Genomic DNA, 26,783 nt, shown 5'->3' on the forward strand with positions numbered 1-26,783 from the left:
ACAAACCATGAGGTGATAAGGCTGAACGATAGTGGTTGCTAGCACTGTTGCTGAATTTTGCCTAACTACCTAAATTTTCCTTAACTGCCCGGGAAAGAACTGTCCTATGTGTTTAACAGAAGGAAAGAAAATGTGAGTGTAATCAAGCTCTTTATTGCTACTACAACTTTATGTCTACTTCATTATTAAGCTACTCCTTGGAAGAAAGACTTACCACCATTGTTTGGATAACTTAATAAAATTGTTGACTATAGGACTATTTAAAAATTTCCTACAGACATAACTACAGAAGGAGGGGTGACACATTCTTCTATAAAGTTTGTAGTTACATGCAAACTATTCCTTTACAGATATACATTTTGTTTATACTATTAAGTATGTCATAACTGGTTATAATTACATTGTGTGCAGTATACATCTACCAACAAGGGCATGACAATTGCTATAAAACTAACTGTTGCTCCACTAGAAGGCTATCTGGTTGCTAATTGCATTATAGTTACCAAATTCAGGGTATTCCTCTATTTGTTTGTGCTGAATTTTGCTTAGCAGGAAATACTGAGACAAATGAACAGGAGCATAATAATTTTTAAAAATATTTAAAAATATTTTTTTAAAACTAGTTAAATAACATTCAGTGGAATATGTTGTAATATGTAACAGACAATAGCAACTCTGCCTAACTCATGCTTCCTCAAACTGTGCAAAACCCACCAGAGTCCACCAGAGATGTGCCCTAGACTACTAGGTGTCTGATGTTTGTCTCTGTGGCTCTGCAGTCCCTGTGGCTTTGACTTCCATCCATGTGGCTGTAAACACCAGGAGGTTTACTAAACTCCTGGTGAACCACTGTGTAGGTTTTGAATCCCACATGGCTTGGAAGGATCACCAAGTTGCTTAGACCTGCTTTGCAGCGCTCTTGGGTCATTGAAACCACAGCTTTGCACCTTATCCACTGTCAAAACAACTTCTGTTTGTTTGTAGCCTTTCCTTTGGACTACACTTTCTATCATTCTTCACAGTTGACTCTGCTGGTAGCAGACTGATGGGATGAGGTTGAGGAAGGTTGCCGCAGGATATGGAGAACTACAGCTGTGACACTTATTTTATTTCTGTGAATGTTTCTGTCTTCCCATTTCCAAGGCATCAGGTGCTTGTGACATTTACCCAGAAGAACAGATATTTGTTTAGAAGATTGCTACCCCACCTTTTGATCCAATAATCCGCAAGGTGGCTTATAATAACAAAGTGTAATAATATTCACACACATGCTCCTTGAAATCTATCCAGTCCCAACAGCTTTTAGTCCCCTGCTGTATGGCAGAAATCAGAAAGTGTTTCCCTTTGATTCTGATATCTCAGGGCTGCAACACAGGTCAGAAGCAAGGTTTCAAATTGCCTGTGGGCATGTTGTTGTTGTTAATCGTGTTTTCCATTCAAACTATCTCTCACAATGTTTCACGGCTGGAAGACGTCTCCCAGCTTTTGCTACTGCTGGAGATGGTAGGCAGACAAAGTGACCAAGGGAATGTGAACATGGCAAATATAAGAACAATGTAAGGTGTGAACAGTTTTCAATACCTATGTCTCTGTAATACTAGAAATTGAAGGAGCAATGGTAAAACTGATTGGGGGCACAGATTTTCCCCCTTCCCCCTATTTTTTGCCTTCCCATAACTACAGTTCTGGTTGTGGTTGTTGAGATTGTCATTAGAATCCTCCCCAAGCCAGAAGCAACATTGGGGGATGATGCACTTGTTACTTAACAACAGGTAGGATGCCAAATTCCAGCACTTTGCAATGGCACTAAGCACCCTCCTGATGCATGTGCCTGTTAAACAATTCCAGAGACAAAAGGCCAGGCGCAGCAGGGGGTGAGCCTTATAAAATGTGTGACAGGCCTCCTACTGATGCTTCCAATGGAGTGAAACCAATCAGATTCGAAGATCTCCGTGCATAAAGATCCCATGGGGGTTTAATTATCTATTGACATCTAGATTTAATGTCTTCCCTCCTCCCAAATTCAGTTTTTGCACAAAGAAAAATGTATATTAATGACAATCATAAAGTCACAAACCAAAATGTCCCCAAAACAAGATAATCTGCATCTAACTTTATGCAAGTCAGTCACAGTGTGGCCCAACTAAATTTATCCCATTGTTCCATCAGAACCAAAATTGTTGGCTGTTCAGAATGCTTCACATATCTTATCTTAAGATAATCAGTGCAACAGCTCTGTTTGATAGGTCATGTATTCCTGTTGCTGTATTTCAGTTATCTTGGGGGGAGCAGTCAAGCTGAGCTAGGGTTGAGATTTGAACTGAAGTTCTCCCAAGTTGCACAGGTCCAAAGCACATTGCAGAAATAATCCAGTTTGAGACCACTTTAACTGCCCTGGCTCAATGCTAAAGAATTCTACAAACTGTAGCTTTGTGAGACATTTAGCTTCCTTTGTCAGAGAGCTCTGGTGCCACAATAAAATATACTTCCCAGGATTCCCTAGCACTGAGCCAGGGCAGTTAAAGCGGTATCAAACTGGATTATTTCTGCAGTGTCTTTTGGACCATAGTTAATTGTCCAATCACTATGTCTGGCCTGAAGGAAAAATGTTTGAGAGCCAGCATGGCATAATGGTTTGAGTGTTGGACTATGACTCTGGAGACCAGGGTTCGATTCCCAGCTCAGCCATGAAACCCACTGGGTGCCCTTGGGCAAGTCACACACTCTCAGCCTCAGGGGAAGGCAATGGCAAGCCTCTTATGAACAAATCCTGCCAGGAAAACCCCATTGTAGGGTCATCTTATGATTGCCATAAGTCAGAAATGACTTGAAAGCACACAACAACAACAAGATTTCCTTATGAGGCAATCAATGATCAGCCTGGTTCTTGAGCATCACCCTGCCCTCTCCATCTCCCTGTGTAGCATTTATCTCAAGTAATTTGAAAATTCCAGATGTTGTTGGCTTCTAATACCCACCAATCAGTGGTGATAGATGATAGTATTTGTAGTCCCCAGCACCTGGAATGTCAGAACTTCCCCAGTCCTGACTTAAATAACGGGAGGCCGCCTGCCATTTACTGAACTCTGGTTTTTCTTCCCATAGAACTCTGCAGTCAATGGTCTGCATTTAGGGAAGGCCTACATGTGTTTTCAGCTGTATCTTTTTGTGGACTAGCCTTTTGGCAGGCATATGCATGTGACAGTGGTCTTTCTTTTCTTTTTCTTGCTATTTATGCAGTTGGGGAAGACACGTGGGCAGCAGAGTGTCAGAGTGGTATGACTGTACTGAGGCAACATTATATACACACACATCACCTTGTGTCTTTTATGTTCTCTGTGACTGTGTTAGGTTTAGCTGTCTTGTTTTGCATTCCGGCACAAAAGAGAGGCAGTGGCATGTTCGCCATCCAGCATTATCCCCCAACAGTCGTGCTTGCCATAATGATGAGGCATTTTGGGCTGGGCTCCCAGGAGACAGCTGGTGCCAGACGTTTCACTTCAAGGAGGCTTGTACCAGCTTCAGCTAGACAAATGTTGCCAAAATACAGGAGGCGGAGGAGAGACAGCCTTTGCTGCCACAGCTGGCCTGGCACTGGTTGCTCCTCTTAGTTCATTTTCACTCCCAAAGGGTGTTGCCATATGGGTTCACTATCTTTTTTAGCATGACACTGTTGTGGCTGCAGTCAGAGAAAATCTTTCTCTTGTAATTACGCTTGTTTGGGTTGCTACAATATTTTAATTTATTGACAGTTGGCCCTCCATATCCAGGAATTCTTTTATCCACACACTCAACAATTCATGGCTTGAAAATATTCTCAAAATATATAAATTTCAAAAAGCAAACCCTTAATTTGGCCACTTTATATAGGGGACACCATTTTACAATGCCGCTGTATATAATGGGACTTGAGTATCTGTGGATTTTGGTATAATAATAATAATAATAATAATAATAATAATAATTTTTATTTCTACCCCGCCTTTCCACAGGTGTGATCAAGGCGGCTTACAAAAATGAAGAACAATAAAATACAGTTAAAAACATCAGAGTATAAAAATTTAAAACAACATTACAAGGGGATATGAACAGGAATCTATACAAATCACATTCATCAGGGGCAGAATAAGCGGCACTATTTACAGTAATCTGGGGTCAAGAAAAACAGAAAAACAAGGGGCAGAAAGAGAAGAACACTATTAGCTAAAGTGAAAAAGCCAGCTGAAATAAGTATGTTTTTAATTGTTTCTTAAAAGAAACCAATGATGCAGAGGAGCGGCGCTCTATGGGAAGCTTGTTCCACAATGAGGGGGCAACAATGGTAAAAGCCCTCTGTGAGGTCCTTGCCAGATGAAATTTAGGGACCTCTAACAGATTTTTCCCAGATGATCTGAGTGTGCGGGGCGGATTATATGGGGAGAGACGGTCCTCCAAGTACCCTGGGCCCAAGCCATTTAGGGCTTTAGGGTATCCACTTGGGGTCCTGGAACCTAACACCAGTGGATACCAAAGGCCCGCTGTATTTTATTTATGTTGTTGTGTGCCTTCAGGTCATTTCTGACTTATGGCAACCCTAAGGCAAACCTATCATGGGGTTTTCTAGGACTGAGAGAGTGTGACTCAATCAAGGTTACCCAATAGATTTCCATGGTTGAGCCGCAAATCAAGCCCTCATCTCCAGAGTTGTAGTCCAGTGCTCAAACCAACACCACACTGGCTTTTTCTGTCATGGGATCCAAGGCAGCTTGGAACAAATTCAAGCTGCTAAAATCTTATTACCAGTATACAAAAGTTTTAAAAATTAAAATAAGTTACTTTGTTAGAAACAGAATGTAAAAGCAGTTTAAAACACTTTTCAAACATAATAAAAAGATAAAAGCACAGCACACCACCTAAGATTAGAATAAGCTCATCTCAGAGCTGTTCTGCATTTCATATACACAGAATACAGTGGTAGACAGGCACTCACAAATTACAGGAAAATGTAATATTATAAATTTCAGGTATATATGCATTTATGTAGGTATTGCACTTGTTTATCACCTTTTGACTTACTGGAGCCCCCAGTGGATAAAAACTTTTAAAATGTTTAATACATAACACAGGGGCTCTCCAGTCCACCCCAAAGGGGCGGGCTGGAGGCGCCCGGTTTCCCTCCGGAGGGACGCTGCAGCAGCCAAACTGCGCGGTGTCCCTCCGGACCCAGAAAACTTGGGTTCTTTCTGGCATGCGGGGACGACATCATCAGTGTGCCATGTATGGACAGCGCCACATAAAGATGGCACAATCCATATGTGTTAGGGTTCTGGAGCTGCTCACTCCGGAACCCTAAAATTGGCCCCAGGCCACCACAAACAAGCGGTCTGTTCTGGGCCTAAAAATCCAATTTAAAACACTTCAGAATTCCTTTTTAAAAAAAGTTCTGAAACCAGACAATTAACAGCAGATTTTAAAAAACAAAAGCAAACGAATGAACAAACAAACAAACATTGGCCATCGTCTGACAAATTTAAGTGCTGCTGCACTGAACTTAGCATCATTATATATTGTATCAAGATTAATGTCTGAAAGTAACAGCAAAGTATAAAATTGTCCTGTGTGTCCTGGATATCAATAATAATAATAGTAAGAGTGAAATAAGGCTAATGTCGATGTCTCTATAGTACAAACATTGGAGCTCTATCTAACATCATCACCATTTTACTCCTGCATGATTTGTAACATCTTTGCCTGTCTCCCTCTTGTGGACCTATGGAGAATTGCAGTACCTCTGAGGGTAAACCTGCTTTCAAAGCTGGGATGGGGAAGTGGCATCCATCGGGTTGGTGTCACCCAGTGTGGTAACTTATGGTGTCACCCCCCCATTAACCTCCTCCCATACCGCACCATGCAGAATTATTAGTAATGTTTTTGTACTGATTTACTTATAAAATGTAATTTGCATATATTACTGAATGTAATGGTAATAGTTGGGACGTAAACAACTAGCAAAATACAATTTATACTTTTAATTTATGATATCATTCGCACAGAATGAAAATGTTTTACATACAGTGCATCCTCGCCTTACGTGGCGAATCCGTTCCGGATCCCTCCGCGTAAGGCGAATTCCACCTATGCTCGAGCCCCATTGGAAACAATGGGGCTTGTGCGCAGCGGCGCAGGTGGACGCGGGGCGCAACAGGCACGCGCGCCCATTCAATTGAATGGGACGCATCGCCCCTTCCGCCCCGCGCGCGCCCTGCGGCTTGAGCACGTATGATCAAGGCCGCGTATGGCGCGGGCGCACTGTATACATGTGGTTAAAGTGCAAATTTGGTAAAATGTGTTGTTTTTAAAGATTTTTTTAAAAAAATAATTTAATTTTTTAAAAATTAAAATTTGAAATTTTAATTTAAAAAACAAACAAACCCTGGAGCCTCTCCTTTCTCCTCCCCCTGAGCCTCACCCCACTCACACCCCACTCTTCAGCATTTTAAAGAGATGCAGGTGAATGCCACAGCCCATTTCTGCAAAAATGCAGATGTCTGAGGAGCAGTGGTGCCATCCCCCCTTTGGGTGTCACCTGGTGTGGTTGTCACCCCCTGCACCCACCTAGTGATGCCGCTGGGATGGGGTAGCTAATTTACCAAACTTTAGTTCTCTAGATGTTGTGGACATCAGTTCTCCAAATTCCTGATTGTTGACCATACTGGCTGGGGCATCTAGGAGCTGAAGTCGAAAACACGTGGAGGACCAAAGTTTGGGAATCACTGTGCTACATCAATTGATATAAAGATATGCAAGGTTTATATTGCTAGGTGTTAACTCAAGGTGAAGACTTTGTCTCAGCATGAGTGTTTTTGTGGCCCATCAAAATGGAAGGAAAATAGGTTTAGTCTGACTCTGGTTCTGACCTCAACAGCTTTCCCACAGATATCTTTGAGTGCTGCTGGCAAGCAGGACAATAAAGGCAACTAACTTCTCCTTTTAAAAATTTGGGTGTACTTCTTGGACTTGGTGGGCTTTGGGCTTCTGGTCCATTCTGCGTTTTTCCCGCTGCCATTTTCTTTCTACTATTTCTTTCAGCCTTTGCCTCCCTGGGAGTGGAATGCTCCAACTCTGAAATACCACGTGCAGTGGAGGCAGGAGAGTGAAGCCCAGTGGAACGAGACGGAAGTAGAAGCCCCTCCTGTAGTGGTGACAGGCACCCCGGTCTTCACACCTTATGAGATCAAGGTGCAGGCACGCAATGACTTTGGCAAAGGTCCCGAACCTTCCAGCGAACTTGGCTACTCAGGGGAGGATGGTGAGTAACGAAAGTGAAAAAGGCTTTGAGGGAAAGTTATGCTGCCACTATAGGCAAGATAGGAGGAAAGAAGGCAACATGGCAAGCAGGCAAATGTCCTTACTCTCTTCTCCCTACACAATTATAGCACTTTGATGCCACGTTAACTGCCATAGCTCCATCTGTGGAATTATGGGATTTGTAGTTTCATGAGATTCATGAGGAGCCCTGGTGGCGCAGTAGTTAAATGCCTGTGCTGCAGCCACTTACTCACAAACCATAAGGTTGTGAGTTCAGTTCCAGCCAGAGGCTCAGGCTCGACTCAAGCTTGCATCTTTCTGAGGTCAGTAAAATGAGTACCCGGATTCTTGGGGGCAATTAGCTTACAGTTGTAAACCACTTAGAGACTGCTTAGGTGGTATGAAGCGGTATATAAATTATATAAACGCTATTGCTATTGCTGTGTGGAATCCTCAGCCAAGGAGCATTTCTGGTGCTTCTGAATGCACAGGATGTAGCCATGGCAGTTAAAGGGTTCATCTACTCTGACATGCAAGAAAAAGGTAGGACATTACCAAATAAAAGCTAGAGACACTCATATAAATATAAATTAATTTCATATGGTTTATTTACAGCTATATTACATATAATGTATTTTATTATGTACTCAGCTATATTTTTTTCTGATGAATGTATCTTAATTAAAATGCCGTGTTGGCTTACAATATACTGTATATGCTCTATAAGTCTAGAACTTTTAGTCAAAAAATTGACCCAAAAAACCTATGTAAGTTGATTTATCCATGGGTCAGTGTAAGTACAATGTAAGTTTCTTTATAAAAAAAAGACAACAACTGCAGGTAAAAGCCAAGATTGTAATCTGTCTTGGAAGCACTGACCCCATTCTATTCTCTCACCCATCAAGCCTGTAGTGTTTTGCCAACTGGAATTTTATACGTTTTTGGCATCATTTTCCTTTGTTTCATCCTGTAGATCTTTTGTTATATGTTCCTCTGTTTTACTTTTGACTTATCCATCGGTTATGTCATAATCCATAATTTGGGCCCCAAAAACCTGCCCTCGACTTATACATGAGATCGACTTATAGTCGAGTACATATGGTAATTATAGAACTCTGAACAAAACAAATGCTTAAAATTGTACTTTACTAGCAACAACCGCTTGGCTGAATCTACATTCAAACTACTTTCATTTGTAATTTTCCCATTGCTTTCTCATCCCTCCTGCTTCTTCCACAACTCAAATCAGCACCTTTTCCCTTGGTGCCATTGATCTGGTTCAACAACCCAGATTCTCCTTTCTTTTTACACCTCCCTCCAAAAAACAAACAAACAAAACCATCACATAGTCAGTGACAGCCTTTTCACCCCTTCCCCTAGCCCCATGTGCTGGGATTGTGCCGCTGGACAGTTTTTCTGTAGTTATTTGTGTGTATTGTTGCAGGCTGAACATTTTGGTCATGTTTATGGCTTGGTGAAAACTAACAAGCCCTTTGGAGCAGTGGTGGCAGTAATAAATCTGTTGAGCTACCTCTTGCTTGCCTTCTGAAATACTGGATGACACAAGCATAGGTTTTATGGCTCAAAAATAGGACATGTTGAAATTCCTGCCAAATCCTCCAAACCTAAGGTTGAAATGTAGGATATGTCTGGGAAAAGGAGGGCTTCTGGTCACTCTGAACATGACTATGTGGGACCCTAAGAAATCAATGTGGGGGTGGGACCCATGGGCCCAGACCCATTGACATCCCTGGTTAGACCCAAACCCTCACTCCTTCCTCCCTTCTTGCATCCCCTCACATGCCAACTAACCAGTGGTATCACTACAGTTGGTGTCACACAGTATGGGTGCCCAGAAAGGGTTGTGGGGGGGGGGGACAATGAACAACCCTGCTCACCCTCCCTCCCTCCCTCTGACTTGCTCACCTGTCCCATGAATTGCTGCCCCTCAAATGACCAAAACACTGCTGCTGGGGGGTTGTGGCTTCCAGCATCTGGAATGACTGTTGGGTGAGCAAGAAAGGCAGGCAAGACCCTTTACCACTGGCCCAGCAGCCACACTAGTCCCATCAGGTATACCTCCCCACCATGTATACACCCTTCGGGGCATCACCTGGTGCAGTTCGCACCCCTTGCCTTCTCCAAGTAATGCCCCTGCCACTAACATTGTAAGTTTAATTAATTCCAGTTTTCCTCCCCACAGTCCCTGAGGCCATCCCTGAGAATTTGGCTGTTGAAGTCTTGAACAGCACCACCATCAAGCTTTCATGGATCCTGCCTAACAAAGAGAAGATTTTGGGTCACCTCAAGGGATTTCAGGTAAGGCAGAAGATACCTGATTGACAGAAGTAGCTTTTGTGATTTGATTTTTTTTTAAATGGTTATCACAGAGGATATTGCAGTGGTGTGCCCATCCCTGTTGTCACCCAGTGCTGGGGGGAGTGCTTGCTGGGGAGATGGTAGTTGACAAAAGGGTATGCTCAGCTCTCTCCTTTACCATGGTAGCAATGGTCTCCTCATGAGGGGGGCTCTGCCACCATGGCAAAGCTGGAGAAGGGCACTTGGCCATCTCCTTTGCTGTGGCAGCAGAAGTCTCCTTGTGAGGAAGTCTCTGCTGCAACAAGCCAGAAGGACCTGACTAGGTGTCACCCTCTTCTAAGGTGTGACATGATGCAGCCTGATCCCCCTGAATCCCCCAGTGATGCCACTGGGATATTGTATTCCAGTGTAACTTGCAGGACTGCCCTGTTAATTGCAAGGTAATAAATCGTGCTAAAGAAAGAAAATATGCAATTGACCACAATTTATAGAAGTTGCATAGTGCACTTGTATGCTGTGCAGAATTTTATCTTATTGCCAACCAGTTATTTAATTTTAATGTTGTTTGAGGTCCGAGGTAAGCACATCCGTGCCCTCATCAGGGACATCCAACAGAACTAAAAACAGGGTGACCAGCTTTCAGAATGTTACTGGCCAGGCCAGAAGATAATGTAAAACTAGAGTGAAGTGGCATGTTTTTCATCTTTTTGTCCTTCCCGCTTCAATTTTTAATTACTGGAATTTCCTTTTAAATGCCCTGTGCATGTGTAGAGGCATTCTAGCCTTATATCCTTTGGTTGTATTTAAAAACCAAAAAAGCTAAAGCTGCCTGCAGTGAGAAAGGTAAGTCATAGCTTGGAGGCACATTTTCATCAAGTCATTAAACAAAAAGACGATGTTCCTCTTAACAGTGTATGCGAGTTCATCTGCATATGGACTTAGCCACCTTGCCCTGGATGTCAGGGCTGAACCACTACTGATGGTTACAGAACTGTGGGTAAATAACACCTTCCCGCTTTCTCTTTTTCTCCCTCTCTGGCCCTCCTGATTCAACCAGGTTTATTTCTTCTGGCTGGGAACTCTGGCAGACCGCAGCCGTCGGCAGGCTCGTGCTCACACCCGCTCCCATGGGAAAGTGTTGATTGAGGGGAATGTATCTGAGATCACACTGGGGGGCTTCAAGCCGTGGAGCCGATACCGGGTTCAGATGGCGGTGCTCAATGGCCGGGGGGAGGGCCCCCACAGCGAGGCCATGGGATTTGATACACCGGAGGGAGGTAAGAACCTTGAGCCCCATCATCGTCAGGTTTCTCAAGCTTTTGGCTCTTTCCTAAATTCACTCTAGGAACTCCCTCATAACTTCTTTTCATAACTCTAGGAGCAAACCCGCTTGAGAGCCCTGTTTTTGGTGGTGGCATTTTCCTGAACCTCTTCTCCTTCTTATTTCCATGGTTGCACAGCATGATACGTGAGGCATCTGAGCAATATGCTGGATATGTGGTGCCCATTTGGTCTAGTTTGCAGGGGAAACGGCTGAAAGACTGTGGAGGGATAGCACCATGGTTTGTTTAGCATGGTGTCAGAATATAGGCAGAGTCTTTGAAGGGTTTGCTTCTCTCCCAGCAAACCAGAGAAACAAACTCTGGATTCCTTCTCTAGTTTGATGGGAGAGACACCTGGAATGCGTCCGTGACTGGACAACATATTAAACAAATCACTTTGCTGCTACTGCTACACACAGACTGCTTGCAGCCAATAAGCCAGGGGTCTTGTGGATCCCAGGCTTATCATGTCATGAGGGCATGATCCCTGGATGTGTGTGCATGGCATGGTTTGTATTAACTATGTTTTGTTATTTAAACCACAGATTGTATGATAGACCACCAAACAAGCCACGGCTTGTCTTCTCATTTCTGCTTTGTTTCTCTCCTACTTCTTTTGTCCTTTCTTGTTTCATGATAGTTAACTGGGGAAACAAGCCAGGGATGACCCACGGTTATATATTTGAATGTCATGACAAGCCATAATTTAAACATACCAAAGTTTGTAAACCAGGTGCAAACCATAGTTTCAGGCTGTGGTTTGTGATTATATGACAAGTTTGATTTGATAGCAGTGGCTGGATCACTCCTCACAACAAGCCAGGGTGCAGTGACACATATATGTGATTGTTATGCCTATTTTAATATTTCAAATATTTATGGTATTTCTTCTTTCTAATTTTCATTCTTTTAAACTAAATGTTTGTCCTCTCATTATATATGTATGGGAAGCTAGGGTGTCTGATAAGGGATCTGTTTGGAAATGCCTTGTGGTCTTGGCCAAGTTCCCTGGTATCTCTGAAGATGCCAGCTACAGATGCTGGCGAAACGTCAGGAAGAAACTTTTCTGGAACATGGCCACATAGCCCGAAAAACCCACAAAAAACTATTCCCTGGTATGGCTTGTTTTGGGGGGCCATGTCCACAAAATGCTCCAGCCACATCTAGCACGTGAAAGCCAGTATAGAAAAGGCACACAACAGCATGATCTGAGAAATTCTTTGTTCACGTCTCAGATCCCATGGTGTGATCTGAGGGCACATAATGCACTCACCTTGCTGAAACTAAGCATGTCTGAATGTGATCTTTGTATGGCATCCAGACTGGATAGCAGTATAAAGAAATACTTGGAAATAAAATCTGATATCAGCCATTAATTTTCTGAGTGAACTTAAGCAAGCCACAATCTTCTCACAGCCGCACTACATCTGTTTGTAACAAACAACTGTGACAGGTAGCTAAGAATTAAGACAGATATAACTAATAAGAACAGTTCTAGCAGATTTTTCACTACTAGTGAGCCTGGCTTAACAAGGCAAATCCAGCAGTTTGAACATAGTGTTGGCTTTGCCTTCACCTCATGCACCAAGTGGTTTGTCCATTTATTTGAACATCTTAACAATCAAAATAACATATTAAAAATAGTTGTAAAGGTGCTCTGCAGACTGAGCCATGCTTTCAACTCAGTTTGCCTGTGAAAATTAAAAACTAATCAAGAATTCAAATTGAATTAGCAGCATCTATTAGATATGCCATTATATATTCTCAGTTGGCAAAGGGGTCAGACAAGACTGTATCGTTTCACACTATATGCAGAACATATTACAGTATAAGAAAAGCAGGCTTGGACACAGAAGAAGGAGGAGTGAAAATAGGAGGAAGGAATATCAACAATATAAAATATGCAGATGACACCATAGTACTAGCTGAAAACCTCAAAGACCTGGAACTAAGAAAGATGAAAGAAGAAAGTGCAAAGACAGGCTTAATGTTGAACATAAACAAAACAAAAATAATGAGCACCAAGGGTCTTTACAAGTTCAACCTAGACAATGAAGAAATAGAAATACAGTGGGCCCTTATTATACGCTGGGGTTTGGTTCCAAGATCCAAAGTGTATAACAAAATCTGTGTATGCTCAAGTCCCATTAAATATAATGACATAGCAAAATGGTGTCCCTTATAAAAATGGAAAATCAAGGTTTGATATTTGAAATTTATACTTTTTTTGAACATTTTCAAACCATGGATGCTTGAATCCGTGTATAAAAAAATCTGTGTATAACAAGGGCCGAATGTAGTAAAAGAATTCTCATATCTGGGATCAAACATTGATAGAAATGGGGACTGTAGCCAGGAAATCAGAAGAAGACTAAGAATTGGAAGAGTGGCTATGAAAGTACTGGAAAAGATTCTAAAATGCAAAGATATACAATTGAGCACAAAAGTTAGAATCATACAGCCATACTGCTATTACTGTGTATGGATGTGAGAGCCGGACATTTAAGAAACAAGACAGGAAGAAAATCAATCCAAATTAAAACTTTGGGAGTGAGAGAGCTTCTGCTCCAACCATTCCACACCACTTGCGAGCCACATCTTCCCAAATACATCCCTAGTGTCCTTCACACTCTTTTCTTCTCTGCCTCTTTGCATAGTTCCTAGCCGCCCTGAATCTGTTCATATGGAGTTCCTTTCGGACACAACAGTGACCTTGGAGTGGACACCACCCAAATTCCCCAATGGGAAATTAGTGAGATATGTGTTGGCGTATCAACAAGGTGAGTCTGTATGCCAAGTTTGGGCTTTGGGGAGCAGGGACTATGGGTTTAAGTGCCGTATAAAATTCAGTAATGTTCAGTAATTATGAGATAATAAGTTGGAACTTATGTAACTGCTGGGAATTCATGGTTGTGGCCATTACTGAACAGGGGCCTTCAAAGTCTACCTTTCCAGTCTGGCAGCACCCCAGCTGAAAAGTTACCAAAATGCTGTAGCCTGGGATACTAGGAAACGTCTGCAGTACTCTCTCAGTCATGGAGTACTTTAAGACAAGCAGTTGTGGCAGGACCCCAAAAGGTCTGTCCAACTACTTGTTCTTGATACACCCCACAACTAGGAAAGCACTGCAGATGGCATTTCCTAGCATCCTAATCCGCAGCACCTTGTTAATCCTTTGGTTGGGATACGGCCAGGCCAGAGACATCTGCATTAGTCTTTCACCCTTATTATATAAATATCCAGGAAGCACAGAACAATTCTATGTTTTCATGTTGCTTTCAGACATAACTCCTGATATAGCATACTGTACAATGTTGCCAGATTCTGCTCAGCAGCACTTACATTTGTCAGACAATGGCCAGTTTCACATGAATATTGTTCTCTAAATGGATAGATAGGGTGCTCTACATATTTTTTTAGTTTTAAAATGTTTTCTTCTATACCCATTTCATATTTTAACCATATGTATACTTTATTTTTATATTTTTAATTGAATGTGTCCCACTCCCTTTTGCTGGTCTATGAGTCTGGTTTGTGCTGAGAGAAATAACAAGAAAAATTTACATCCATCCTCCACCATTGCTTACTAGGACAGTCCTAGTTTCCATGATTTTATAAATGTGTGCACATGCACTTATACACAAATAATTGTTAAAAGCTGTTCTGGGGACACTGGCAGAAGCAACTCTATGGTAATTGATTCCCCAAATAAAACAGAATGTTTTTGCGAAAGTCTCTTGCTAAGGTTTGGTCCACTAAGGACTGCTTCTTCCACACTGACATAAGAGCGCAAGATCTTACATAATACAGTACAGCTATCCTTTTCATAGTTCTGCATTTATTTTTCAAAACCCTGTCACTGCCTGAGGGGAAGATGCAAATACATGCTCTTTTGCTTCAGGAAAGAGAAAGAAGAAAAAGCATTTGCTGCAATGGTACAGTAAAACTGGAAGAGTCCCAGTGACTGGCTCACCTAATTCCATGATCTGAAGTGGGTCATTCTTTAGCAACACTCACACACACTCAGGAGAAGTCTGCACATATACTGTATTACTTCATGCGATTTTCTTTCCCTTTTTTAAAAAAAATGTCTCAGACAGTTTGATCTGCTCTTTGTTACAGAAATTTCACGCATCTCAGCAACAAATAATACACAGGACAGAAACCAGGGGGTGCATGGGAGTGTGTGCGTGTTTGTGTGTACATGAAATACTCTTCATATTTTTTGACTGCTGGTTTGTGCCAATTGATCTCAACATTTAGGTCTTTCGGGTGTTTTGGACAGAAATCTAGCATCACAAAATCATAAAGTCTTAGAGTTGAAAGGAACCCCAAGGGCCATCCAGTCCAACCCCCTGCCATTCAGAAATACACAACTAAAGCATTCGTGAAAGATGTCCATCCAGCCTCTGTTTAAATACTTCAAATGAAGGCATGTTCACCATCCTCTGAGGCAGTATATCCACTGTTAAACAGCTCTTACAGAACGATCAACAGTCAGGGATTCTGGGAACTGAAATCCAAAAGGAGAATCAAAGGCTGACAACCACTGCTTTGTGCTATCCTTACTGAACAAAAAGTAAATTTCATGAGTCTAGAGAGGCTTACCCATAGGTAGCCAGATGCAAGAGAGGTGCTCCCATGCCTGCTGTATGGTGGCTTGGTTGTTGTTGTTGTGTGCCTTCAGGTCATTTCTAATTTATAGTGACCCTAAGGTGTATCTATCACCAGGTTTTCTTGACAAATTTGTTCAGAGGGGTTTGCCATTACCATCATCTGAGGCTGAGAGAGTGTGACTTGCCCAGATTTACCCAGTGGGTTTCATGGCTGAACTGGGATTATTTTAGGTTGTCAAGCTTGCTGTGAATACTGCCTGCCCAGCAGTAGGATTGGCATCGACTGTGCATTGCCAGAATCTGTTAACACCTCCATCCTTCTTTGCCCTCTTGTGCTTAGCCAACCAGACTTCCAATCTGACCAACGTGGGCTTCATTAGTGGCATTACCATCCCTGCCACCCAACTTATGTTCAACGTCAGTGATCTGGACCCCTACACTCCTTACAATTTCTACTTGTCAGCAGAAACCAAAGAGGGGTCAGGAGAGGCCTATATTCTGCAGGAACATGCAATACGTGAGTCAGGTAAGAGGAAACCTCCGTATTCTTCTTTCTAGGCATACATACAAAAACAGGGTTGGGTGGTTCCTTTTCCTTTGGATGGACTTGTGTTTTAGCAGATCAACAAGGTAGAGGTTGAGTCTCCCTTATCCATAATTCTGAAATATTCCAAAATCCAAAATTGTCTACATGGGTGGCTGAGATGGTGACACCTTTGCTTTCTGATGGTTCAGAGTACATAAACTTAATTTTGTGTTTAGACTTGGAACTCATTTCTAAGATATCACATTATATAATTGCAAATATTCCAAAACCCTCCAATATCCAAAATACTTCTGGCCTCAATCATTTCGGATAAGAGATTCCACCTGTACTAAACACAGACAAAATAAGTGAAGCAGAGCTGCAGGGTTTCATGTGAGCTGGCAAGTTCCACACAATCTATTTCTCAGAGAAGTTATTATCTAACGTAGGGTGGGAAATGGGGCTGAGGGTATTTCTTGCTAATGAAAAAAATAGCTGTTTGTATGGCAAGATGGTGAACTTTTTCTGTATTTAGACTTAACAGTGATCGAGGAAGTGTTGAGAGCTGTGCTTCTGTTTACTCAGTGCCACCTTGCAGTTGAAAATCAATGGAGATACCAAGCCTCCCCTATCCTGGTGAAAGGGTACAAAGAAGTGTTTAGGCAGAGCTCTCTTGGGGTGCTTTTCAGACAAGGTTTTTGTTTGATAATCACTGTGCCTCATTCGCAGAACTTTACGGGAGAGTCCAGAGGGTGTCATCTTCCGTTTGTGACTCTCCCCCATTTTCCCACTGCTGGGGCCCTCCAGATGTGCTGGACTACAACTCCCATCATCCCCAGGGCAGAAGAGCAGTGCACAGATAGGATCATAGAATTCGTTGTGGTGATTTTGGTTGTGTCTTGATTATGTTGTTCTTTGTGGGAAACTTCAGGTGGGACTTGGTCTTGTATAGTTTTGAAGGCAAGCATTAAAATTAATAAACACCTCCTCCCAATCCCCACCCCATTTTCTCCCTGCCTCCATGGCCAGTGAACCTGTCCTTGGTGAACATCACTTTGGGTGAGACAGGGGAGAATTTCACCACCATCATCTGGATCCCACGTCAGAGCCAGCGAGATGTGGAGTTTGCAGTCCATATTATGAGCAAGACTGGTAAGAGCAGGAAAATGGGGTTGTAAAAGGGTTCTCATCTGAGGGTGGGAAGAAAGCCCTTTACTCGGTCTCTTCGCACAATACACATATTTTTATGCTACAACTTCTTTCACACAGTTAGTCTCAAAGATCCCTTGATATTCCAGACTAATCCGGTTAGGTCTCTAAATTCTTCTCATAATGTCCTTCATGCTCAGAATTTGGAGAAGTTAGTATGGACTACAATTTATAACCCCTTAGCCTGCACAACAACTGCGAGAAACTAGGAGTTGTAGAATCATAGAGTTGGAAGGGTCCTTATGGGGCATCTAGACCAACTCCCTGTTCAATGCGGGATCTCCAGCTAAAGCATCTTCAGCAGGTATCTGTCCAACATCTTTCTGAAGATGTCCAAAGAAGGAGACTCATGATCTCTCTAGGCTAGTGGTTCCATTGCTGAACCAATCTTAATGTCAAGACATTATTTTTAACATTCAATAGAAATCTAACCTCCTGTAACATCAAACCATTATCCTCTGGGGCAGCAAAGAACAGGCCTACCTCCTCCTCTCTGTGACTGCCACTGAGGTATTTGAAGATTTCAGTTCTGTCACCCCTCTCGGTCTTTTCTTGATCAGTCTGAACATGCCCAGCTCCTTCAACCTTTCCTCATATATTCTATTCTCCATACCTCTTATCATCTTTGTTGCTTTTCTCTGAGCCTGCTCCTATATCCTTGTCTATATCCTTCTTATAATGAGGTGCCCAGAATTGAACACAGTATTGCAGAAGAGGCCTGAGCAGTATAGAATATAGTGGGTACCGTGGCATCACTATGGTTGGCATCACCTGGTTTGTTAACTCATGATTTCATCCCCCGGTTGACCTCCTCCCATATCACACAAAACAGAATCCTTAGTAATGTTTTTGTACCAGTTGTTAGTTGTAAATGTTTGCCTGACTTATACGATTTTTGGTTTACAAAATAGTTAAATCTTTTTATTTTGGTTGTGTATTTACAGTATACACAATGGCCACACGAGTAATGTCCTGTGGGCATATTTGCCCCAAACACAGTACTACTAGATTTTCTATTGGGGATCCTAAAGTTTGGCCTCATCACCATTCTTTAATATTTCTTGATTTTTTTGAATGAAATCACTGGTTTTTCTGTGTGTCCTGAAATATTTTCAATCAAATACCAATGTTACTTTATAGATTGTTGCATACTATTTGTGACATGGTTAAATGTCAATGCACAATGTATGCAGTTACTGTGGGGGTCTATCCTGTTTTTTCAAAGGTTCTGAGCAAGACCTACATGCTGCTTTATGATATCCATTATCTATAACACGTTGTAGGTAACCTCTATCCTGTAACTATTTATTTAATGGATCTGATTACATAGTGAATTGTTCCTCCTTAGAACAGCTCTGTTTCACTGTTAGAAACTGTCCATAGGGGAGGTTATTTTTCATAGGTCTGGGATGGCAGCTATCGAACTTCAAGACTGAAATGTGTTGGGCTTTTTAAGATAATAAAGTTTGTGGACTATTAACAGCACATGGGACCTTGTTTCCTTCAACTCTTCTATTGTAAATACATGCTTTCCAGTTTTTTGTTCTGTTCAAACTCTCTTTATGCCACTTTATAAAGGGAGCTTAAATTCATTTTAGGAATGATTTCCTGAATTAGCATATGGGGCCTGGCATATTTGGGTTTGCCCTGTTCCCTTACATATCCAGTATCTAACTGGAAAAGATCAGAGCCACAAAAAATAGACTCCTAGAACTGAAGCCAAGTGTCTCCCTTGTATCTGCCAATAAATGCCTGAAGCTTTCTTGTAACAGTTGGGAGACCACCAAACATAATGGGGCATGGGGCATGGGCCTGGACCTCTGGGAAGGCCAGACTCAGGTCCAGTACCTGAGCTATTTCATCCCTGTAGTGGTGGAGGCAATGACTGAGAGCTTGCCTTCCCTGGCCAGAATACTCTGGTCTGTCCCTGGAGTATTCTGGCCCCAAATTTGCCCTGAATTCCTTCAGTTGGTCTTTCCACAATGATGACAGGTGGCTGCCTTTCTACAAGATCCCCCTTCATCACCTGGCACCACCGCTGAGATCACAACAAGGTGCCCAGCCATGTTATGGATGCTGGGCACCTCATTCTGAGCTCAGTGTGACTTGTGCCCAGAGTGGTGGTGTCACACTGCTCACAGGGACCGCATGGAAAGGCAACTGCCTGTTATCACTGTGGAGCGAACCAAAAACCCGGAGCAAAAGGTAAGGTTTTTAAATTCAGAGTAAGAAGAGGAAAGGCCAAACTGGGTTCAGATATCATGAAGACAGGCAGCACCCAATTTGGAGTTTTGACCTTACATCATATAAACAGGATGCAGGGAGCCAGGAGAAAATTCGGAGTAAAAAAACCCACATAGACAAACCCTGAGAGAGAATAAAAATTCAATGCCCTTTATTTCTGACCAGAGAACACAAGTTTCTACAAATCTTTTTTAAAAAGGAGATGAGATACACAAATTGCTTTGCATCTCTTGCCGTCTCCTGACTACCACACAAGGCCAAGTTCAAAGCCAACTTCAGGGGTGAGGAGAGGTGAGACTGTGGCTGGTGGAAATGGGGAAAGAGACAAAGATAGTGTAGCTTCCCACCCCTCTTTTTCTATATTCCAACCAGATAAAGAAGACTGGCATGATGTAGGGAAGGCCACATCCAGCCAGGGTTCTTACAGCATCCCAGGCCTGCAGCCAGGAAAGCAGTATCGGGTTCGACTGGTGAAAGAACATCGTACTGGAGATCTTCAAGTCATCTGGGAGACAGAAATGGTAACCACTGGTACTGGTAAGTGATACTGTCGACCACTGGGTGGCCAATGAAAAGAGTTGCTATCTCTCAATATGAGGGGTGGCTGGGGAGGGACCTAAGGTGGTTTCATCCAGATCATGGGGAGTACCCCTACTAGCATCTACCTCCTTACACACACACCTACACCGCCACCATCTTTGGGGATTAATCCACTAACAGAACTACAAACTGTTCCATTTGTGCAGATGTTACCGCTTTTAAAATGCCATCTTTTTGACCATAGCTTCTATGGCAAAGGGCACAACAGGTGCTAGAGGTTCAATCATGAGATGGACAAAAAAAAATTCAACATTTCTTCAGAAGCAGTGCTTACCCATGTGATTTCCACCTCAGAAGTCCCTGCTATAAATTATGAGTACAGTATGCCAAACCCACAGGCCATTGATTTAAGAAACTTGTCTTAATCTAAGGCCTGGTGCTACCAATGCAATACCAGTAGCATAGCATTTTACATTTCATAGTGAACTAAGCACTCTCTAAGCGGTTTACAATCCGTAAGTCAGTTGCCCCCAACAAGCTGGGTACTCATTTTACCAACCTATGAAAGGATGGAAGGCTGAGTCAACCTGGAGTCCTGGGGACTGAACTCACAATGTTGTGGCTGTAGTACTGGCATTTAACCTCTGTGTCACCAGGGTCCATCAGATAGTGCCATAGATAGCCAAAGCTAGAGAAAGCCATGGGTAGAAAAGGAGATTATATGTATATATGGTTGTCAGTGGGTGCAGATGGAGAATTACAGCAGAGAAAGGTTTGACTGCTTGCCATTCTCATTCACCAAGAGGGTTTCCTTGTCATGGCGGGACAGCTCCTTGACGCCACATGTTTTCTATGCCCATTCCTTGCCCAAGGGCTAGAGTGGGAATTATGTGGCTCTCCAGATATAATCAGACCAAAGTTCCCACCAGCTTTGACAGCATCGCCAAGGGCAGGAATGCTGGGAGTTACAGTCCAGTACATCATGGCTTCCAGGAAGGCCATCCCCACCCAAAGAGGAAGCTGTGCCCACTTTAGGACAAGCAGCTCTGCTCCATAAAGAGGCCTCCACTTTCAGCTCCAGTCTCAAGACTTCATCCATTGCTTCCAAATACCGATCTTTTCTGGGAGGAGGCAGTTGTTTGATCATGAAAAGGATAGAGCTAACCACAAGAGAACCTGAAATGGAATAGCTGGGAATACTGAGCTCAAAGCTTAAGAAAGCCCACCATCTTCCGAGGCAGGCCATTCTACTCTCATACAGTTCTTGCAGTAAAAAAAAAACTTTCTAGTGTTTAGGTGGAATCTAAGGGTGCATCTATACTGTAGAAACAATGCAGTTTGACACCATTTTAAGTGCTCTAGCTCCATCCTATGGAATCCTTTTAGTTTGACAAATTCTTTAGCCTTCTTTGCCAAAGATGGTGCTTCACAAAACTACAAATCCCAAGATTCTGTAGGATGGAGCCATGACGTCAATGATGTCAAACTGCATTATTTCCACAGTGTACATGCACCTTAACTGTACATTTTAACCTATTAATTAAGCCCTTCCCTTCAAAATGATGGGTGGCATCCTGTTAGGCAGTTTTGAAGTTGTAAACTGGGCTGTAAGCTAAGCTCTTGTAATTGTTTAGTATTGACATTTACGATGGGGGCACCATAGCCATGACTGCAAATGTGCCTAAAAGCCGAGTTAAAAGCCAGGTACCTGTACCAAGGGATGGAGTTTTGTAGACAGGGCACTGAAAGATGACATGTGTAGCCCCTCCTGCAATTGAGCCATGGTGGGATGAGGAGTTGTGATTGATCCATGCTTCCACTCATCACACCGTGGTTCACTGGCAGAATGGGGCTGGATGTGCCACCCTTTAGTGCCCTAATTATCAGCACCATAGAATACCATCCCTCGGTATGGCAGCCTGGATTTTAAAGTGGCTTTTGCAGATCAAATTGGGAAATGAAGTATAGCCACAACATCATAGCTATGTGCGCGGTGTAAGATCTCAGCCAGTGTGTTATAAGTAGCATGTTAACACCCTATTTTTTCTTTACGGATAATGTGTTACTAACACGTTAAATTTAATGAATTTGTTTCAAAAACTCTTCAAAATTAAAAATGGCCAAATCTCCCCCAGCATCTTAGAAGTGAGAAGTAAACCTTATTCACACTCATAAACTCATAAACTCTCACAAAATGTAACACATGAAAGTTGAAATTATAATATGAAGACAGAGAAAAACGTCATTATCCTGATTACCCCCAACAGTTACATGCAACAGGGAAAGCTGTTCCAAAAATGGCTCTGGACCTTGAGAAGCTGCTCTCCCCTCCTTTACACAGAGACTTAGGTGATTTCTCTGGGCCTCCGGGGAAAGGTTTTTTGGAGCAGGACATCTGTTTTTTTGCTAGGGTGGAAATGTATGTGGCTCCCCTCACCCTTTACACTCCATCTTTTGCACTGAAAAATAAAATATTATTAATAATATTAAAATGTTATTAGGAAGAAGCACTCACCTGGTGAAATCCAGCACACATTTCCAGTCTGCTTTCCAGGCTGAACTAAGAAGTGGCTAAGCAGATATTTATTCTTAAGATTCTTGACTAAAACGGCAGAGACACGGTGGAGAATCTCTGACCACAGTATAACACTGAAAAAAGTATACCCATTAATGATAATATACAGACAGGGAAAAAAAGCATCCAGTAAAATCTAAGTAAGAAAAAGAGACAGTGAATACCATCTAACCAAGGCAGGGTTGGACCCATTCCACGCTCATTTCCTCTCAAACTCACTTTTAAAAATATATATATATTTGTATTTGTTAATAAAAATAATTGAATTAAAATTAAATAGTGCAGGAAAGTAAAGGCATGCACTTTGGTTTGGCTACCTGCTTCTCTCCAGTGGATCTTAAAATCAAGACTGTTCTAAGATTACATAGACTTCGAAGACATTGCTATCTGAGGAAGTAGACCTAGTTTATGAAACCATATTCTACAACTTCTTTCAAACAATTAGTCTCAGAGGTGCTACAAGATCCTTTGCATACTATAGTTATATAGTGTACAATCCAGATTATTAAATTGAATAGTCTCTCACACATTCTCTTGAGCTTACCTCAGCATTGCATATATCTCTTTCTTCCTTGAAGTGTAAAGAAATATCATTAGACAAGCGGAGCTCTGCCTTGGCTGTGCTGTTTTGTTGCTCTCTCCCACATTCTGGAAGGCGCAACCTCACAAAATGAAATGATGTAGAATGAGTTGGCCCTTAGAATGCCATGTGTAGGAGCACACTAATTTATCTGAACAAAAAGGAGATGATTGGTTCCTAGACATCTGTTTGCAGTATAACAGATGGATCCTGGGGGTGGGAGATAAAAAAATGTCCTAAAATGTAAAGATACACAACTGAGCACAAAAGTTAGAACCATACAAGCCATTGTATTCCTTATTACCATGTATGGATGTGAGAACTGGACAGTTAAGAAACAAGATAGGAAGAAAATCAATGCATTTGAGATGCGGTGCTGGAGAAGAGTGCTGAGGATCCCATGTACAGCCAAAAAGACAAATAAATGGCTCCTAGAGCAGATCAAGCCAGAAATTTCCCTGGAAGCCAAGATGACAAAACTTAGGCTGTCGTACTTTGGACACATCATAAGGCACAACTCACTGGAAAAAACAATAATGCTAGGAAAGGTGGAGGGAAATAGAAAGAGAGGAAGGCTGCATGCTAAATGGATGGGCTCTATTAAGGAAGTCATGGGTATGAATGTACAGGAACTAAGCAGAGTAGTAGAGGACAAGGGGGTCTTACAGATGTCTCATCCATAGGGTCGCCATGGGTTGAGATTGACTTGAACAATAACAAATCTTACTACACTATTATATATTATCTGACTTGAACATCTTCCAATTATTCTATGATCCATGGATCTTGGTATCCACAGGGGGTCCTAGAACCAAACCTCAGCAGATAGTAAGGGCCCACTGAATACAGTACAAGTAAGAAATTACTATTGCGGGTGGAGAGGCCATTCGGGGGTTAGTTTCTTTGGTGATCCACATTAGAACCATTTCTGTAGAATCCACATTACAACCAATCTATTCAGGTGCTCCTCTCATTACCTGAGTACGGATAGCAAAGAACCACCTATCCGATTCCTTCCCACTCCCAACTCATATTGTCAGAGGAGGTCTAAACAGGAGCTGTTAAGGAACACAAGGAGTTCAACACAATCTGCCTTGTCAGAGTTTACAGTTGCCCGGATCTCTGCGACCATGTTCCTCTGCGCATGGTTACAGCTCCTTTTGAGACCTTTCCTCCCAACAGAGGAAGGTCAGGAACGGAGCCTTGTTCCCTTCACTCATGCAGAGGAACTAATGCCTGAATACAGCTTGTGATGAAGTCCCAAGTGTCACAGCACTGTTCCTTGCTGGGACACAACTGAATATAAAGCTCACCTTCTCCTTTTCACAGTCAGCTTTCGGTATTAACCACGTACATTTGTAGGATTGTGTAACATTGTTGTGTATTAATCAGCTTTTTAATATAACTGTCTCAAGAAAGCTCCTCTCTTGAAGCAGTTCAGAGAAAGAAATAAAAACAATAATATATGTACCAATCATAACATAACAGTAAAATCAAGGCCAGAATCAAAAACAGCAGTTATCCAGTTAAGAACAACAGCAGCAAATAGTCTGAACACTGAGTTAAGCAATTGCTTTCAAGGAAGACCAGTTTTAACTAGGGATGAATGAGTTTTATCCATTTCTGTTTTGTTCGGTGTCTCATTTTTCTAATCTTAAATACATTTCATTTTTTTATTATTATTATTACAGTATTTAGCATTTTTGGAAAAAAACTGCATGAATATTAAAAAGCTTTTATCCATGTTTGTGTGTGTGGCTTTAAAAACAATCTTTTGCAAGCAGTTTCCTGTAATATCATGCGTTTGCTACACTGCTTTTATTATACATATAATGAATATATACATATTTGGGGTTAGGCTTGCACCAACGCATGTACCCTTGTATTCATTTTTGTATCAGATAAAAGCAAAGTTCAGAAAAGTATGAATACCTAAAGATTCACTGCATTTTGTGTTGCTTCAGGAAGTACAAATTACTAGGTTCTCATTAAAATGTGAATCAATTTGGCACCCATTTCAAATTGGAAATTGAAATTTCTGCCCCTGAAAGATACAAAGGAAGCTTCATCTTTCATGGGTTGTTTTTCTTCCATTAGGATCAGTTATTGTAACTCAGAACGGATGAGGTATCACACCACAAGGTTTCTTCTCTAGTTGTTATTAAATTGTTTTTGAGAAGGACAATATAAAAGGGGTGTGTGTAAGAAAGTGAGTACCTGCGCCAATTCATAGCTGGTACTTTACAGTCTATCAATTGTATTTTTAAAGATGTAGGTTTTCCAAGCCTACTCGTATTTATTTTTATCATCTTGAGCCTTGCCTGCCGCCTGGTTTCTTGGGAATTTTAATAGGTTTTGTGATGTATTATTTATGGCTGTTGTTATTTGATGTGACATCTTTAAGGGGAGGAAGGACTTGCTGTGATCTGACAAACGTGTCAGATTCATACTGTCAGAAAGTGAGACGTGGGAGGAGGCACTGAATGAACTGCTTCTCTCTGGGCTTTGGAAAAGATGAAGCAGGCAAGGAATTCATGACTGACTTGAAATATTTTAAAGGCTGTAGCCAAGAAGACACAGAGAGGCATTGTTCCCTTTTTTTGCCAGAGACAAAGGGATAAAAACTAACAGCTGCTGTTTATATTGCACGAGAGTCCATTTTAGGCAGCCATGCTATGTGTGAAAGCAAGAGAAATATATTAGGTTTGGGCTGGCATGGAATATGAGGCTTTTGAGGGTGGGGATGGAGAGAGACTTCTGTTGAAAATGTTGCTGGCATATTATCTCGCTTTGCCTTCCCTCCAAGCTGTGGGAGGGAGAGAGAGTGATCCATTTGCCTGGCACCTATTTAATCAGCTTTTAGACATCAGGGGAACTATTCTATTCTCCCACAATTTTAGCTGTGTTTAATTATGAGTTGCCAGGTTGATGCCATAATGCGGGCGCTGCTAGTAGTTTGGTTATGTATTTTTGTGGTTTTTCGTGGTTTTTCAGCCATCCCTTCACTTGTCCACTGTCTCTGTTTGCAGTGTGTTGATTTTATTGTGAGCTGCCTTAAAGATTTGTGCGGGAAGAACAGAAGAAGTATAAATAGAAAGATACTGGTAAACCCCCCCCCCCCCATTTCACTGCCTGTAAATAACAGCGTATGTTGTGTTTTTCTGCACCAACCAATTGCAACCTTTTTCTTTCCCCAGACATATAGAAAATACTTATAATTCTTTTAGATCATTGTGCATTGGGTTTATCCTTTGTCGTTGGATTTGCTGCGGTTTTCTTTTGCCCTGTCTCCATTCTCTTTTTAAATCTTAGACTTTATTATTTGAATTTGTTTGCAGCCTGTAAAGAGAGCAAAGCATATTGAAACAGCTTTAAAATGTAAGAAATAAATGAGATAGAGAATCTGGAGGCACGGCTGTTAATCCATCCAATATTGTTTTCTGAACTGTCACAGATTGCTGGATGGATGGATGGACAGACAGACACACTTAATTTCCAAATCCAGTCCAATGATAATTGTCTGTCATTCTTTTTAAAACATCATGGGAACCTTATTAAAAAAAAA

The 26,783-nt window shown here is 41.9% G+C and overlaps 1 protein-coding gene across 8 annotated transcripts in view; it reads left to right on the forward strand.

The window, feature by feature from the left end:
* The window catches only part of L1CAM (L1 cell adhesion molecule), a 120,464-nt gene that overhangs the window by 78,388 nt on the left and 15,293 nt on the right, over positions 1–26,783 (forward strand). For all 8 annotated transcript variants that reach the window (XM_042448853.1, XM_042448855.1, XM_042448854.1 and 5 more), the window contains 7 exons: positions 7,069–7,288; positions 9,491–9,606; positions 10,664–10,883; positions 13,586–13,708; positions 15,885–16,070; positions 17,100–17,222; positions 19,896–20,060. In XM_042448853.1, coding sequence (XP_042304787.1) covers positions 7,069–7,288; positions 9,491–9,606; positions 10,664–10,883; positions 13,586–13,708; positions 15,885–16,070; positions 17,100–17,222; positions 19,896–20,060 — 1,153 coding nt within the window. The remainder of the gene's footprint in view (positions 1–7,068; positions 7,289–9,490; positions 9,607–10,663; positions 10,884–13,585; positions 13,709–15,884; positions 16,071–17,099; positions 17,223–19,895; positions 20,061–26,783) is intronic.

The sequence above is a fragment of the Sceloporus undulatus genome, chromosome 2, assembly GCF_019175285.1.
Source record: "Sceloporus undulatus isolate JIND9_A2432 ecotype Alabama chromosome 2, SceUnd_v1.1, whole genome shotgun sequence".
NCBI classification, from domain to species: Eukaryota; Metazoa; Chordata; class Lepidosauria; order Squamata; family Phrynosomatidae; genus Sceloporus; species Sceloporus undulatus.